Source organism: Conger conger, chromosome 15, assembly GCF_963514075.1.
Source record: "Conger conger chromosome 15, fConCon1.1, whole genome shotgun sequence".
Lineage (NCBI taxonomy): Eukaryota > Metazoa > Chordata > Actinopteri > Anguilliformes > Congridae > Conger > Conger conger.
Genome location: NC_083774.1, coordinates 14,217,319 through 14,231,579, shown reverse-complemented (window position 1 = coordinate 14,231,579; position 14,261 = coordinate 14,217,319). Strand labels below are relative to the sequence as shown.

Here is a 14,261-nt window from a genome sequence, read left to right as displayed (position 1 = left end):
TGTCCTTTTCTCTCTCCCTCTCTCTCGGCTGACTGGTCTTCCTTTTCTTGCAGTGGCGTCCATTTCTACCTGGCCTGAAATATGAGGTCATCGACTCTGCCTATATCTCCCTGTACACAGGTAAGGTCCATTTTTCCATTTTTGATTGGGTGTTTGGGGTAGAGGGGGAGTGTCAGGGAGGTAATGAGGGGGCGGAGATTAATGCCTGTAGCATAGTGGTTAAGGTACCTGACTGGGTCCCGCAAGGCCGGTGGTTCGAATCCCGGCATAGCCACAATAAGATCCGCACAGCCGTTGGGCCCTTGAGCAAGGCCCTTAACCCTGCTTTGCTCCAGGGGAGGGTTGTCTCCTGCTTAGTCTAATCAACTGTATGTCGCTCTGTACGTCCAAAATGCCATTAATGTAATGTAATGATGGGTGCTGTTTAGAATACAGTAATATATTTAATGTAGATGGCTACAGCACTCGTTTGATGGATTATGAATCAGGCCAATGCATTCCCTCTGCTAATTCAACAAATTACCCATGTTCTCTGTACATGCATGTACTTACACATGGACTGTTATAAGTGCCAGCTTACCAGTACATTTTCAAAAAATCCACTTCATGTTCACACAAAACAAACACGTACCTTCGTACACCAAAATAGCATCCCTCAGTTAAATATTTGAGATGTGAGATGATTCAGCTTTAACCTTTTGGAGGCAGCATATCAGTGGGGAATCATAGCTAAGTATACTGGATCTGTTACTCTAGACCCTGAACAGTAGTGCAGCTCAGCCTACAATTTCAAACCCAAATGAAACTCATAACTGCCATCATATAAATTCAATCCCTTTAAATAGTTTCTGATCCCAAGGATAGAATGTAAACCCGCAACTTTTTGATATTTCTTTAACTTCATGTTTTTGAAACTGCCGTTGTACCCTTGAGTTAAGTGCTTAACCTGAATTGCTTTGGAGGCAATGTAGTGTAATGTTTAGAGAACTGAGCTCCTAACCTTAATGCGCAGGTTCAATCCCATGTACATATCCCATGTGGGACACTGACATTGTACCCTTGAGCAAGGCACTTAACCTGAATTGTTTCAGTGTTTATCCAGCCCTGTAAACATATACTATGCCCTTGAGCAAGGTTCTTAACCTAAATACGTTTAGTATACTCAATGAGCATTTTATTAGGTATTTATTAGACTTACTGTAGCCTATCCACTTAAGAGGTTTGACACGTTGTGTGTTCAGAGATGTGCTTCTGCATACCGCTGTTGTAATGTGTGCTTATTTGCATTACTGTCACCTTCCTGTAAGCTTCAGCCAGTCTGGCCTCTCTCATTAACAACACGTTTCTGCCTGCAGAACTGCTGCTCACTGTCTTTTGTTTTTCACACCATTCTCTGCAAACTCTAGAGACTGTTGTGTGTGAAATCCCCAGAAGATCAGCTGTTTCTGAGATACTCAAAACGCCCTGTCTGGCACTCATTCCACGGCAATCATTCCACGGTCAGAGTGACTTAGTTCACATTTCCATGTTCTGACATTTGTCAGCAGCAAATGTAAAAACAACAGCTGAACCTCTTGACCATGTCTGCATGCTTTTAAGCATTTAGTTGCTGCCACATGATTGGCTAATTAAATATTCACATTAACAAGCTGGTTCCCAGGTCTATCTAATAAAGTGATCGCTGAGTCTATGTCCAGTTATGGAAATGGATACTATGCTAAAAAAGACAAAACGTTGTGTAAGCCTCACTGGATGCTACATGCCTTTAATGGAATGAAAGAGTACCACTCTATCACCTTGTACTTTCAGTGAAAACTGTGGGGAATCATTGTGCTGCTTCACTGTAAACAGTGAAAGGCACATGTTTCCTATGATAAATTCATGGTATGGCCCAGCATTAATGTTCAGACAGCTTTGCACCTGGAGGCGAACTATTTTCACTGGAACAAAACACAATTCCATTGATCCTGGAATGTCTTAAATTCTATTACTTTTAATATTTTTAATTGTTTTCCTTTGCTTAACATATTAATAAAGGCGACTAACTGAGTAGGAAAATCACAGCTTGGGGGTTTATAATCAGCTTTTTGTTCTAAACACGCACTTGTTCCTTGAAGCTCAAGTATGTTTTTTTTGTTCTTTTCACACGCCATTACACTCCTAGCATCCGTGCAAGACTCGAGTCGCATAACCGCGCCGGTTATTGTTTTTCTGCTGCTCTTAAGATGTTGTTGATTTCTCTAAATTATTCATAACTGCGCCAGGCCCACATCCCGTGGCCACTTGCACTCGTTTATATAAAACGAGAAAAAAACCCCATCAATTTCCTTTCGCGCTTTCTTGTTTATTTGCTTTTGTTGTTTTTATTGCCTATGCATTTGTGATGAAGAGTGAAAAGCCAAGAGAGGAGAACCGTGTTCCTGAGAGGGCATGAGAGAGCCTCCAGTCTCCCCAAAGAGAACACCTCCTCAATTTATAATTCATCATTTACATTTTACGGGAGGCAAGGTGGTGCAGTATTGCTGTCTCCTCACAGCAATAAGGTACTGAGTTCAACTCTTGGCCTCAAGGGCCTTCCTGTGCACAGTCTGCATGTTCTCCCCTTGTCTGACTTTCACCCAGTGTGTGCTAGGATAGGCCCCAGATGCAATTGCACTTTACATTTGTCAGACCCTTGTAGTTAAAGTAACTTGCGAGAGGTGCGTTTTAAGATTGTGAGAAAACCATCACAGGAGCTAGAGAGGGGGGCGAATTCACAAAACCTGCGTGTATCCTGCAGGTCCTACGAGGCGAGCCGCGGTGTGCGCTTGTTCAGGCTCTCCTAAGTGGGGAGAGAAAGAGGCAGAAACACTTAAGAGGCTGAGGAGATATGACAGCCAGCAGGCATAGAGACCTGGCTGGAATGTGTTGTATAATCGGTGTCTGACTGGGGCGTTATGAAACGCTGTTGAGCTTGGGTTTTCAACCTTTTCTGATCTAGAGACCCCCCCCACCCAGGCTCAAACACATCCGGGAGAGTCTGATCGTAAGTTAGAAAAAAAAAGACCATATCTTTATGTGACCTGCTCTACCATAATCAGTTGGAAGTCGCGAGAGCCAATTCTACATGAATTGATGTTTATGTAGAAATATTCCGTTTTTGCCTGTTTTAGGCTTTCATCTTAATTTTGTAGAACAGTGTCTTGGCTTTCATAATCTGCATGTCTTAATGCCAAATTCAGAGTGAAAATGTAGTTTTTAAGCTTTTAAAGGCAAGGCAAAGTGAAAGAAACACTAGAGTTGTGTGAAAGTAACACCGGAGTGCAATGTTTGGAGGTTAGCCAGCTTGTCACTGGTTATCAGTCACCATGCAGTCACCACCACTAGCAACCACTTGAACGTCTTGCCTTTCATGATTTGTATGTCCCACTGTCAAATAAAATGTTTAAATATAGTTTTAAATGTTTAACACGTAAGAGGACGAGGTAGCAATGGGCTAACAACCACATCAGCTGTGTTCATGGCTACATTTACATTTTACATTTTTGTCATTTGGCAGACACTTTTAATCCAAAGCGACTTACAAGTGCATAGGTTCTTCCACAAGTTAAAGCATCACATCCATAACTAGTAAAATACACATGAAGTGTTGTTCTAAACATATAGTCATCATAAGTTTTTTTGTTTTTTTGGGGGGTTAGACAAGAGAGGGATATCAGAAGGGGGGGGGGGGGGATCAGGGGGGAGGACTAAGGTACAATTTCAAAAGGTGTGTTTTTAGTCTGTGTCGAAATAGAGGGAGGGATTCTGCTGTCCTGACAGTGGTAGGCAAGTCATTCCACCACTGAGGAACCAGAACGGAAAACAGGCGTGAATGTGCAGCTTGACCGCCAGGTGCTCGGAGAGAGGGAACCATAAGGCGACCAGAGCTGGCAGACCGGAGTGGTCTAGCTGGGGAGTAGGGAGTGATTAAGGATTGTATGTAAGGTGGGGCAAACAATTTAATGTAGCTATACGGTTATTTCGGACTTTACTTACAAATTTATTTGTTTTGTGAGAAAACTTTGAAGCCGCTTTTCTCAAATGCAATGGGATAAAACTCCCTTGATATCTGGAGTATGGAGATAACTTTGGTATTGTGAGAAAGCTTACATTCTCCTCTTTCGAATATTCAATTTACTCATTAATACATTTTGGGGTCAATACAACTGATTTTGATAGAGCAGGTCACACATATATGTAGTCATTGCACATAAACCCTGGCCAAGGATCCCCTATCATACCTTCAATGACTCCCATGGTCCACTGACCCCCTGTGGAAAAACCCAGGCTGTATAGTGAATTTCAAATACTTCTCACTGTGTGGTGAATACCCAAATAGTGCCACATATGTGTCAGGACACCCCTGCCGCTGAGGTGCATTCCTCTCCGTGGTGTGTTGTGTCTCTTTTCCCATCCTTTCATGTTCCAGTCAGCTCTCCACACCCCCAAAACCTCTCATATTTGCTGAGTATTACAAGGAGGTTCACGGTAGTTAATCATACACTTCCGATTCGCTCATTAACGTATTCATGTATTCATTCATTTGTTCATCCATGCTGCTCAGGGCCTCGTGAGTGAATCCACGCTCAAGTTAACAAGCTCTGGGTAGCTGGGACCCGCTAACTTGGGGCATTAGGCCGGTTGCCTTGGTGAACGCCGTGCACATTTATCATTCCACTGCCTTGAGAGTATGTGAGAGAGACTTTGTGTGTGTTTGTGTGTGTGTGTGTGTGTGTGTGTGTGTGTGTAAGATAGACAGAGAGAGAGAGAGAGAGAGGACTGTCTGTCTCTGTGATGCACACAGACACCTCGGATCACTGCAGTGAGGTTTGGATTGAGCACCGGGGAAGTGTCTTTTATTAAGGTTCTCTGAAGTTGTTTACTATCTGAGTATCATTATAATTGCCAGTAGCTGTCAGGAGGACCTTGTGCACATATACACGCATACTCATGTGCATATGCATCCTGACATGATGCTTCTCATTCACCCATTCATACACACACTCACACACCGACGGCGATTGCCTGCCATGCAAGGCACAGACCAGCTCGTCAGGAGCATTTGGGGGTTAGGCGTCTTACTCAGGGACACAGCCCGGGCAGGGGATCGAACCGGCAACCCTCCGACTGCCAGCCGACTGCTCTTACTGCCTGAGCCATGTCGCATACTGACATGCACATATACACGCATACTCACGTGCATATGCATACTGACATGCACATGTACATGCATGCTCACGTGCATATGCATACTGACATGCACATATACGCACAGTTTTTGTTGGCAAATATTGTGGTCATATCGATACATTACGTTGTGGAACTTAATGTTGGATAAACCTGAGGAAACACGTAATGTTGGATAAACCTGAGGAAACACGTAATGTAGGATAAACCCAAGGAAGCCCGTGGCTCTTCGTTCAGGCCCTGGTACCTGACTGGCTCCAGGCCCGCTGCACGCATGCGATGTGCGCCGATGCATTCGCGGTCAGTGTCTGCGGCCTCTCGCGTCGGGGAGGACAGCCAGCGCGTGAATCCCGCCGTGATGTTTCAGCGTGAGCGGGGGCCTTATCGGCGTGCCGCAGAGGGGGAGCACTTCGCCGTTTTGGCGGTACACCCTCTCAGATGCGCTTTGTGGCGGCAGGCTGGTTTCTGCAGCGACCGCCGGGCCTTTGTGTGGGGATGAGGCTAATCCTCCCTGGAGTGAGAGGCAGGTCTGCTTCCTGCGAACACACACAGGAGGTGCATTTACCCAGGCGGAACGTAACGACACCCCCCCGCCCCCCCCCCCCCGCTTAATTAAGTACCCCGCTTTGCTTCCTCTCTCCAGAGCTCCCCCCCTCCACCTCAATTCAGCCGTATCGATTAAGCCCCCGCCTCACTCTGAAAATCCCTCCACCCCCGCCCCAGACTGATGCAATTGGTACATTCCCAGGTGTCAGATGGGTAGTGAAAAGTGGAAGTGCTTATTCATTCTTCTGGAGAGGGGGGGAAGGGGGGGGGGTGCAGGTTAAGCCTTCAAAAGTCTAATTTCCTCTTGCCACCCCCAGCTGCCCTGCTGCAGACTTCCTGTTTCTTCGGGAAGTGCTGGATATGATGTTTCTTATCTCTTGCCCCCCCCCCCCCCACCATCTCTTCTCTGGTCTCCCCATCAATTCCCGGGGAGGAGAGAAGGAAAAAAGAAAACGAATTTTGGCGTCTCCTTAATTATAAAGCATGTCTCTCGTCAGGCCCTGCATCAGACGCCCCATAAATCATACTTCTACCCCGCTCTCGCTCCCGCTCCCACGTCCGATCGATAGAAGTAATTAAACCCTGTCTCCACCCTCAGAGGGGCAGGCCACTGCCCCCCCCAACCTCCTAAAACTCCCAGCAGCCTCTCACAGACACAGCTCCGGTACGGGTCCGAGTGATGGGCACGTTCACAGAGCCCGACCAGCCGGGCTGAGCCAGAGCTGGGGCACTTTTGGTCCTGTGACCTCACACCGAAGGCCCAGGGGCTGCCCTCAAAGGCTGGGGTCATCGCCACCGAACCGCCCTCCGTTATTTTCAAAGTGACGCTTGAGAACGAGGATTTTGAAATGAACCGCAAACTGAATGATGCTGCCTCTTGGCTGTTTTGTTGTTTCAACTTTCACTGCTTGATCTCTTGAGGAAACATTACACAACCGCGAGGGCCTTAGCTCTCTCCATCGGTTTTACAAACAAAGAATAGAGGTGTCACCGTATACACTGTTGTACACGTCTCCTGAACAACCACCTCTCTGCCTCTGACAAATAGCAAACTGTTTTGGGGAGCAGATGAGCACAGCTGGGAGAAGTGGCCTTTTGGCCCTCAGAGTCTCCAATGTCACTAATCCCTCCCATGCCACACTTCCTTGGTATTAATGTAGTTTTCACACTGAAACATACTGTTAAAGTTGAAATGTTGATATTCACCAAGCTACCTGTTATAACTGTGTCCAATGCCACTTATCCTAGCTGGTCCAAGAGGTTTGAGGTAGGGTTTAAGGTACGGGGAAGGTTCACGCCATTATACAGAACCACAATTACCAGAACCACCTGTGGTCACTTCCCACCAGTTGAACTCTGTTGTAAGGTGAGCTCTGAGCGGTTTGCTTCAACAGGTATGCAGAGTTGTGAAGGTACCCCGTGTGAAAGTGTAATGTTATGGAAGTCACACACAGTAAGGGTGCCTGTGTGGTCAAATAAGAATCATGTGTTTTTCAGTCCTGTCCTCACTTCCATCTGTGGAGTTTTCTTCTTTAGACCTCTCCCCACGGTCTCTCTGCTCACTCTCACTCCCCCCCATATCTCTGGTCTCATTCAGAGGCCCTTTTAACGATTCTGCGGTTGTGTTTGTTTGTTCTTTAATGATAGGCTGCTGAAGAGCTTGTTCAGAAGTTGTGCTTTCAAGAACTTTTTCCCCAAACCCCCGGTCTCTGAGAGCTCTTGGCAGAGTGTGTCCTGCGTTCATAAAACATTTGGAGAAATTCTATTTGTTGTATTTCAACCTTGTTGTGTGTCACTCTTTCTATTTTTCTCTTTCTCTCACTCTGGTAGACGAGTCCAGTCTGAAGATGAACAGTGTGGATCACATCCCCCAAACATTAGCCAGTTACAGTCACCCTGCTCTGGAGTCTGAAACACACAGCCAGCACGGAGCTGACATGCTCAAACCAGACCCCAGAGATACCTTCTACAGCAGTGAGTCTGTCGGTCTGTCTGTCTGTCTGTCTGTCCGTCTGTCCGTCTGTCCGTCTGTCCGTCTGTCCGTCTGTCCGTCTGTCCGTCTGTCTGTCTGTCTGTCTGTCCGTGTCACTGACACACCTTCTATAGCAGTGAGTCTGTCTGTCTGTCTTTCTGTGTGTCTGTCTCAGTGAGACACCTTCTACAACAGTGATTATGTCTGTCTCTCTCTGTCGATTCTTTTCTCCTCAAAACTCCTTCTTCAGTAATTTGTCTGTCTGCGTGTCTGATTGTCTGTCTATTGATGTTGGTCTGTAGACACTGTCCTCATTGTTGGAACAATTTAATGAAGGCGAATCGAATTTCTTTCTCACAATGTATTTTCATATTGATCGCAGGCATAGTGTGTATCAATAACATAATTGAAACCAACATCGATCCCTGCAGAACCTGCAGTTTTGTGATTAATGAATGTGAAGGGGTTTGTGTTCGAAATTAATTTTCACACCATAAAACATAACTGGTTACACTTTAAAAGAGGGACATGATGGTCAGATCACAAGATGTCATTAGGCACAGGTCAGATGTGTGCCTCTGGGGTCTCCAGATTGTGATGGGCTCTGTCCTGGGATGATGTCACTGTGAGGTGTGATGTCATGTATGGTAATGGGAGGCTCTCTCACCCTGTAGCGCCCATGATGGAGGCGTCCCGCCTGGAGAACGTGCTGCCCGCCTGCCTGTATTCCCCCACATACGTGGTGAAGGACTTCCCCATCGCCCGCTACCAGGGCCTGCAGTTTGTGAGTAACCCTGTCCTACTGACACTGCACAGACAAAGCAGCTGGACATCTGTGTGTGTGTGTGTGTATGTGTGTTTGTCTGTGTGTGTGTGTGTGTGTGTGTGTGTCTGTGTGTCTGTGTGTGTGTTTGTGTGTCTGTCTGTCTGTCTGTCTGTGTTGTGTGTCTGTGTAGGTGTGTGTCTGCGTGTGTCTGTGTCTGTCTGTGTGTGTGTCTGTGTAGATATGTGTGTGTGTGTCTGTTTGTGTGTGTGTGTGTGTCTGTGTGTGTGTTTGTGTGTCTGCCTGTGTTGTGTGTCTGTGTGTGTGTGTGTCTGTCTGTGTGTGTGTCTGTGTAGATGTGTGTGTGTGTCTGTTTGTGTGTGTGTGTGTGTGTGTGTCTGTGTATGTGTGTGTATGTGTGTGTGTGTGTGTGTGTGTGTTTGTCTGTGAGTGGAGCTGTGTGTATCTGTGTATACATTTGTGTGTTTTTGTGCATTCAGTGTGTGTATACCATATGAATGTGTGTGTATGTGTGCACATGCCATATGAAGGTGTGTGTGTGTGTCTGGGTACGCATACACAGTATGGTCACTGACTGTTTAATCATGAATGCATGTTCATTTTATGGACTATGCTGTTGCAAAATCCATTTTCACTTGATAAAGACTTATACAAGTACACATATTTATTATACTGCTTAAGACTTCATCCACTCTGCAGTATATTGAATAATACAATGATGCTTTTAGGCAGATGTAGGGTGTTTAGCATAATAGCCCACGAAAGGCTGAACACCCGGCATTAAAGCGAAAGTCTTCAATGGACCAATTTTTCACTGCCAATGAAATGTTTCCTGGGAGTTAATTATATCTGAGACCATTATAGCAGGTCATGGAGGACCACTGCTCTGGCATAATGCTCTGGCTAAGTCACTGCTTGCTTCACAACAAGGGAAAACAGCCTAGCGCTCTCTGCCTTTGGCCCAGATCTCACAGCTGATGCGATGCTGCCCTCACATGGCCAGTCCACGCTATTGCAGCAGTATCGGGACAATTTTGTTGCCATCTGTGTGTATGCGAATAGGATAAAAGATAGCCAGCTCCGTGCTGGGCACTTCATGTTTGTTGACTCATCAGAATTAATCTGAGCTATATGAAGCCATTAGGCGTGCCGTTATAAATGATGGTGACTGCAAGAGTGAGATAAATGGGTATGAGGATTATTTGCTGCGCCGTCAGTGTGCTGACTGTGGCCTTTATCTCCTGTCCAGGTGTACCTCTCCTTTGTGTTTCCCAACGATTTCACCAGACTGACCCACATGGAGAAGGAGAACAAGTGTTTCTACAGAGAGTCACCCATATACCTGGAGAAGTAAGTTCTTAAGTAATGAGAATATTACTAGTTGAGCATTGCTCGTAGAGAAATGTGCAATAATAGATAAACTGTTTCCATTGTTTTGGGAGAAATAAGATCCGTACATTTGCCAAACTATAGATAACATTGACAAAACTGCTCTGATTATTCAGTTCAGGATCTAAGAGTAAAAACCTGTCACAGAAATGTGCAGAAAATAAAAAAAATGGTGAATATTAAAATGAGAGTATGCTGTTCCGATGACAGAAAATCATGATGCATAGGACATACATAGAGTTTGTCCCTGTGAGCAACCAGATGGAGGTGCAGGAGAACCTGATTGCCTGTACTCTGTAAACCCCCCCTGCTCAGACTAAGGGCCTGAGAGCGGGCTTGTCGCTGTGTCTCAGACTCTCAGCGCTGGTTCTGTCTGACAGGTTTGGCTTCTACAAATACATGAAGATGGACGAGGAAGAGGACGACCGGCCGTTCTTCTTCCCCAACCCGGACGGTGAGTATACTCAGACTGGGCTGAACCTGGGCAGCCCACCACATTAAACTACCCTGGGACAGGACAGAACATGCCGGAACCTCCTCTGCTAAAAACTGTGTGTCCTCAGCTGTGAACCACCCTTCAGGAGAACATGTAATGGTGCTACAGGTGGGGGCCAAGGGTAATTACATTACATTAATGGTAGACGCTCTTATTCAGAGCGACGACAGTTGATTTGACTAAGCAGGAGACAATCCTCCCCTGGAGCAATGCAGGGTTAAGGGCCTTGCTCAGGGGCCCAACGGCTGTGCAGATCTTAATGTAGCTACACTGGGGATCGAACCACCGACCTTGCGGGTCCCAGTAATGCACCTTAACCACTACGCTACAGGTCGCCCTTAATGAGGGGGGTTCCTGACCTTCCTGCTCCCCCTTCCCGCTCTCTTTTCCAGACTTCCTGGAGGAGGAGGAAGGGGTGGACCCAGAGGATGAGTCGCTGGCAGTGGACACCCCTCCAGCCAGGAGAGCCAATAGCAGCCAGGCGGGCCGCCCGACCACCAGACACACCCCCGGAAGGACCGCCTCCCCTGCCTCGCCCGAGCGTGAGGAAGAGGAGGGGGACAGCCGCGCCCACAGTCGCCGGCAGAAACGGCCGAGGGGGGGCAGCAGGAGAACTCGCCCCCCCAACCACCATTTGGAGGATCAGGAGCCGCCACATTCGCACAAGGAGGAGGGGGGGCTGGGCGCGGGCATGGTTCCGGGCCGCACCCTCTCCTGGATCCGCACCGGCCCGGATGAGCTGAGCCGAAACCCCCTGAAACTCAGCAAGTCCCCGCTCCTGTTCCCCCAGAAGAGCTCCTTCTCCGCCCTCAGCAGCAGGACCAAACAGCTCCTCAGCAACTCAGCCCACCCTGGCCCCGCCCCCGACAACCAACCGGCCAATAGGGAGCGCAAGAAGGAGGACGATAAGATCTACATCACCAGGCCTCGATTGGCCAACGGCGGGCGCGGCTCCACCCCCCGGCTGCCCAGGGAGGTGTTCCCGGGCGTCTTCCTCTACCAGAACGGGAAGACCACCAAGCTGGTGAACCTGAGCACCAAGCCCCGCGCCCCGCCCCAGCTCTGGCCCCCCTTCAAGGACGGCAAGCCCCCTCTGCTGAGCGCCAACATGACCCACCTGTCTGCGCTTCACAAGGCCTCCACCAGGGCGTCGCTGGCCCGGCGGCAGCAGAGGAGGGCGGACGACCCCTGGGTGCAGCGGCGTGGCTCCCCAGGGAGGGGCAGCTCTCCTGCCCCTGCGTCCCTCCGGGGGAAACCCCATCCCACCACCACGGCCAGCCCGAGCCCCCGGCCGTCCCAGAACAGCCCCCGCGGAGAGGCGCGGGTGACCTCGTACCTACGCACTTCGGAGATCACCGAGTCCCTGCAGCAGCGCGAGGCGGGGGCGGAGCCCGAGCAGGAGGCGGGGCCGGAGGCGGAGCAGGAGGTGGAGCTGGAGCGGGAGGAAGGGGGCCTGTCGGAGTACAGCTACGAGGAGGCGGACCCACGTCCGGGCTGGGCGGAGGAAGCCATTAACTGGCAGCGCACGTTCAGCGTGAACAGCATGGACTTCGAGCTGCTGCGCTCCGACTGGAATGACCTGCGCTGCAACGTGTCGGGGAACCTGCAGCTGGCCGAGAGCGAGGTGGTGGACGTGCTCGCACAGTACATGGAGAAGCTGAACGAGCGCAACGGAGGGTGAGGAGTGTGTGTGCGTGTGTGCGTGTGTGTGTGTGTGTGAGTGTGTGTGTGTGTGAGTGTGTGTGTGCGTGTGTGTGTGTGTGTGTGTGTGTGTGTGTGAGTGTGAGTGTGAGTGTGTGCGTGGGTGTGGGTGTGAGTGTATGTGTGTGTGTGCGCGTGTGTGTGTTTGTGTGTGTGTGTGTGTGTGTGTGTGTGTATATAGTGCATATGTGTGTGTGCATGTGTGGGTGTGGGTGGGCCTGTGTGTTTGTGTGTGTGTGTGTTTGTATGGGTGTGCCAGTATCTGTGTGTGTCCATGTTTGTCAATGTTTCAGTGTGTGTGTGTGTGTGTGTCCATGCAGGTGTATAGTGCATGTGTGTGTGCATGTGTGCCTGTAGGTGTGTGTATGTGAATGTATGTATGTATGTATGTATGTGTGTGTGTGTGTGTGTGTCCATGTTTGTCTGTGTGTGTGTGTGTGTGCGTGCGTGCATGTGTATACGTGTATGTGTATGCGTGCACTTGTGTGTATGTTTGTGTTTGTGCTTGTGCCTGCAACTGTGTGCCTGTTTAGGAAATTGTTTGTTTGCACACATGTTTACATGTGGAATTGTAATTTAGAGTTTGTTGTGGTTCTCAGCTGGGGCACTGCTATTTTGCCCTGGAGCAGCTCCACGTGCAGCTGTGTGAATGGTTTGCATGCAAAACAATGTAAGCCCTATCTGGGAGTGCATGCTAATGCCTAACGGTGAATGTAAAAGCAGTGAGAGGCTGACGTGTGTCCCTGCAGGATCTACACCCTCCTGCGGATCGTGAACGTGGAGAAGCGCAGGGACTCCGCCCGGGGGAACAGGTACCTGGTGGAGCTGGAGCTGATGGAGAGGGGGAAGCGGGTGGTGCGTCTGTCCGAGTACATCTACCTGCTGCTGCACCGCAGCCGTCTGGAGGACGGGCCCGAGGTGGGCGAGGGCGGCGTGGGCACCGCCTCCAGCCCCGCCCTGACCCCCGCCCTCAGCACCGCGGCCCCCGCCGGCTCCGCCCACCCCCGCGCCACCACGCCCTGGGGCACGGCCTACGCCCGCCCGCTGCTCTGCCAGCCCGTCATGCTGCGCTGGAGGCACTCCGTCATGGTGCACTTCGTGGTGCCGGGTGAGTTAGAGCACAGTCAACAGATTCAAGACCTTTATCGTTTATCATCAATTCACGGAAATACAAAAACAGTCAAAATCTTAGGTCCCCCTTGCAAAACTTATCCCCCGGGGTCACGTTTCCGATTCCGTCTCTGCAATGACGCCAATCAAATTTGTTTACTGCTGTGTGTGTAGGCTCTGCATCGACTTGCTAGCGATGCTTTTGTGAATATGTAGTGCTTCATATGTAATATCTTGATTATTTATATACATTGAACCACGATATAGGCTATATTCGCTAAATAGAAAGATCCCTAGCTAGCTAGGAATAAAAAACAGCTAGCTAGCTGTCTCACTAGCTAGCTATTTATTATTTTGCTAGCTAGGGAGATAACTTAAATATATATTCCTAACGTTAGATATCCTGCTTATCTACTTCCCTAAGTTACAGATATTTATTGCTGAATGGTTTGCTATCCGTTTCACTAACTGACATTAGTCCACCGAGAGATGAGCACCATTTACCTATCTCTATCGCCATCCTAGACTGTAGGGAAAATGGCAATTTATATGTTTCGCTAACTTACATACACCGGACTAAATAAATGCTTACTGACAGAGTAATGACTAAGCGTATGCCGTTCACAAAAAGACACGCTTGCCAGTTGACGCTACCGTACGCATCAGGGGAATATATCTTATAGATTGCATCATAGCAACCAACAGATAAAGCTTGGCAACCACGCTGTCGACTTGACGCTAACTTACGCATGAGGGGAACGTAACCGGAAACATACGTTTTGCAAGGGAGATTGTGACAGTTCCACAACATTGCAGTTGAAGAAGAAGAAGAAGATGAAGAAGAAGAAAAAGAAAGGGGGCCCTTGAGACAGGCCCTTAACCCTGCTTTGCTCCAGGGGAGGACTGTCTCCTGCTTAGTCTAATCAACTGTATGTCGCTCTGGATGAGAGCGTCTGCCAAATGTCATTAATGTTATGTATTATAATGGATAAAGTTCAGTTCATAAATCTGATGGAAAAGCCTGTTGGTACCGCTTGAGGTCATTATCCACCACT

At 48.6% G+C, this 14,261-nt stretch overlaps 1 protein-coding gene across 1 annotated transcript in view; it reads left to right on the top strand.

Annotated features, from left to right (window-relative positions):
• Window positions 1-14,261, top strand: part of b4galnt4a (beta-1,4-N-acetyl-galactosaminyl transferase 4a) — a 152,709-nt gene that overhangs the window by 132,028 nt on the left and 6,420 nt on the right. The window contains exons 10-16 of the mRNA XM_061222114.1: window positions 54-120; window positions 7,585-7,728; window positions 8,401-8,510; window positions 9,760-9,860; window positions 10,280-10,353; window positions 10,788-12,072; window positions 12,846-13,204. Coding sequence (XP_061078098.1) covers window positions 54-120; window positions 7,585-7,728; window positions 8,401-8,510; window positions 9,760-9,860; window positions 10,280-10,353; window positions 10,788-12,072; window positions 12,846-13,204 — 2,140 coding nt within the window. The remainder of the gene's footprint in view (window positions 1-53; window positions 121-7,584; window positions 7,729-8,400; window positions 8,511-9,759; window positions 9,861-10,279; window positions 10,354-10,787; window positions 12,073-12,845; window positions 13,205-14,261) is intronic.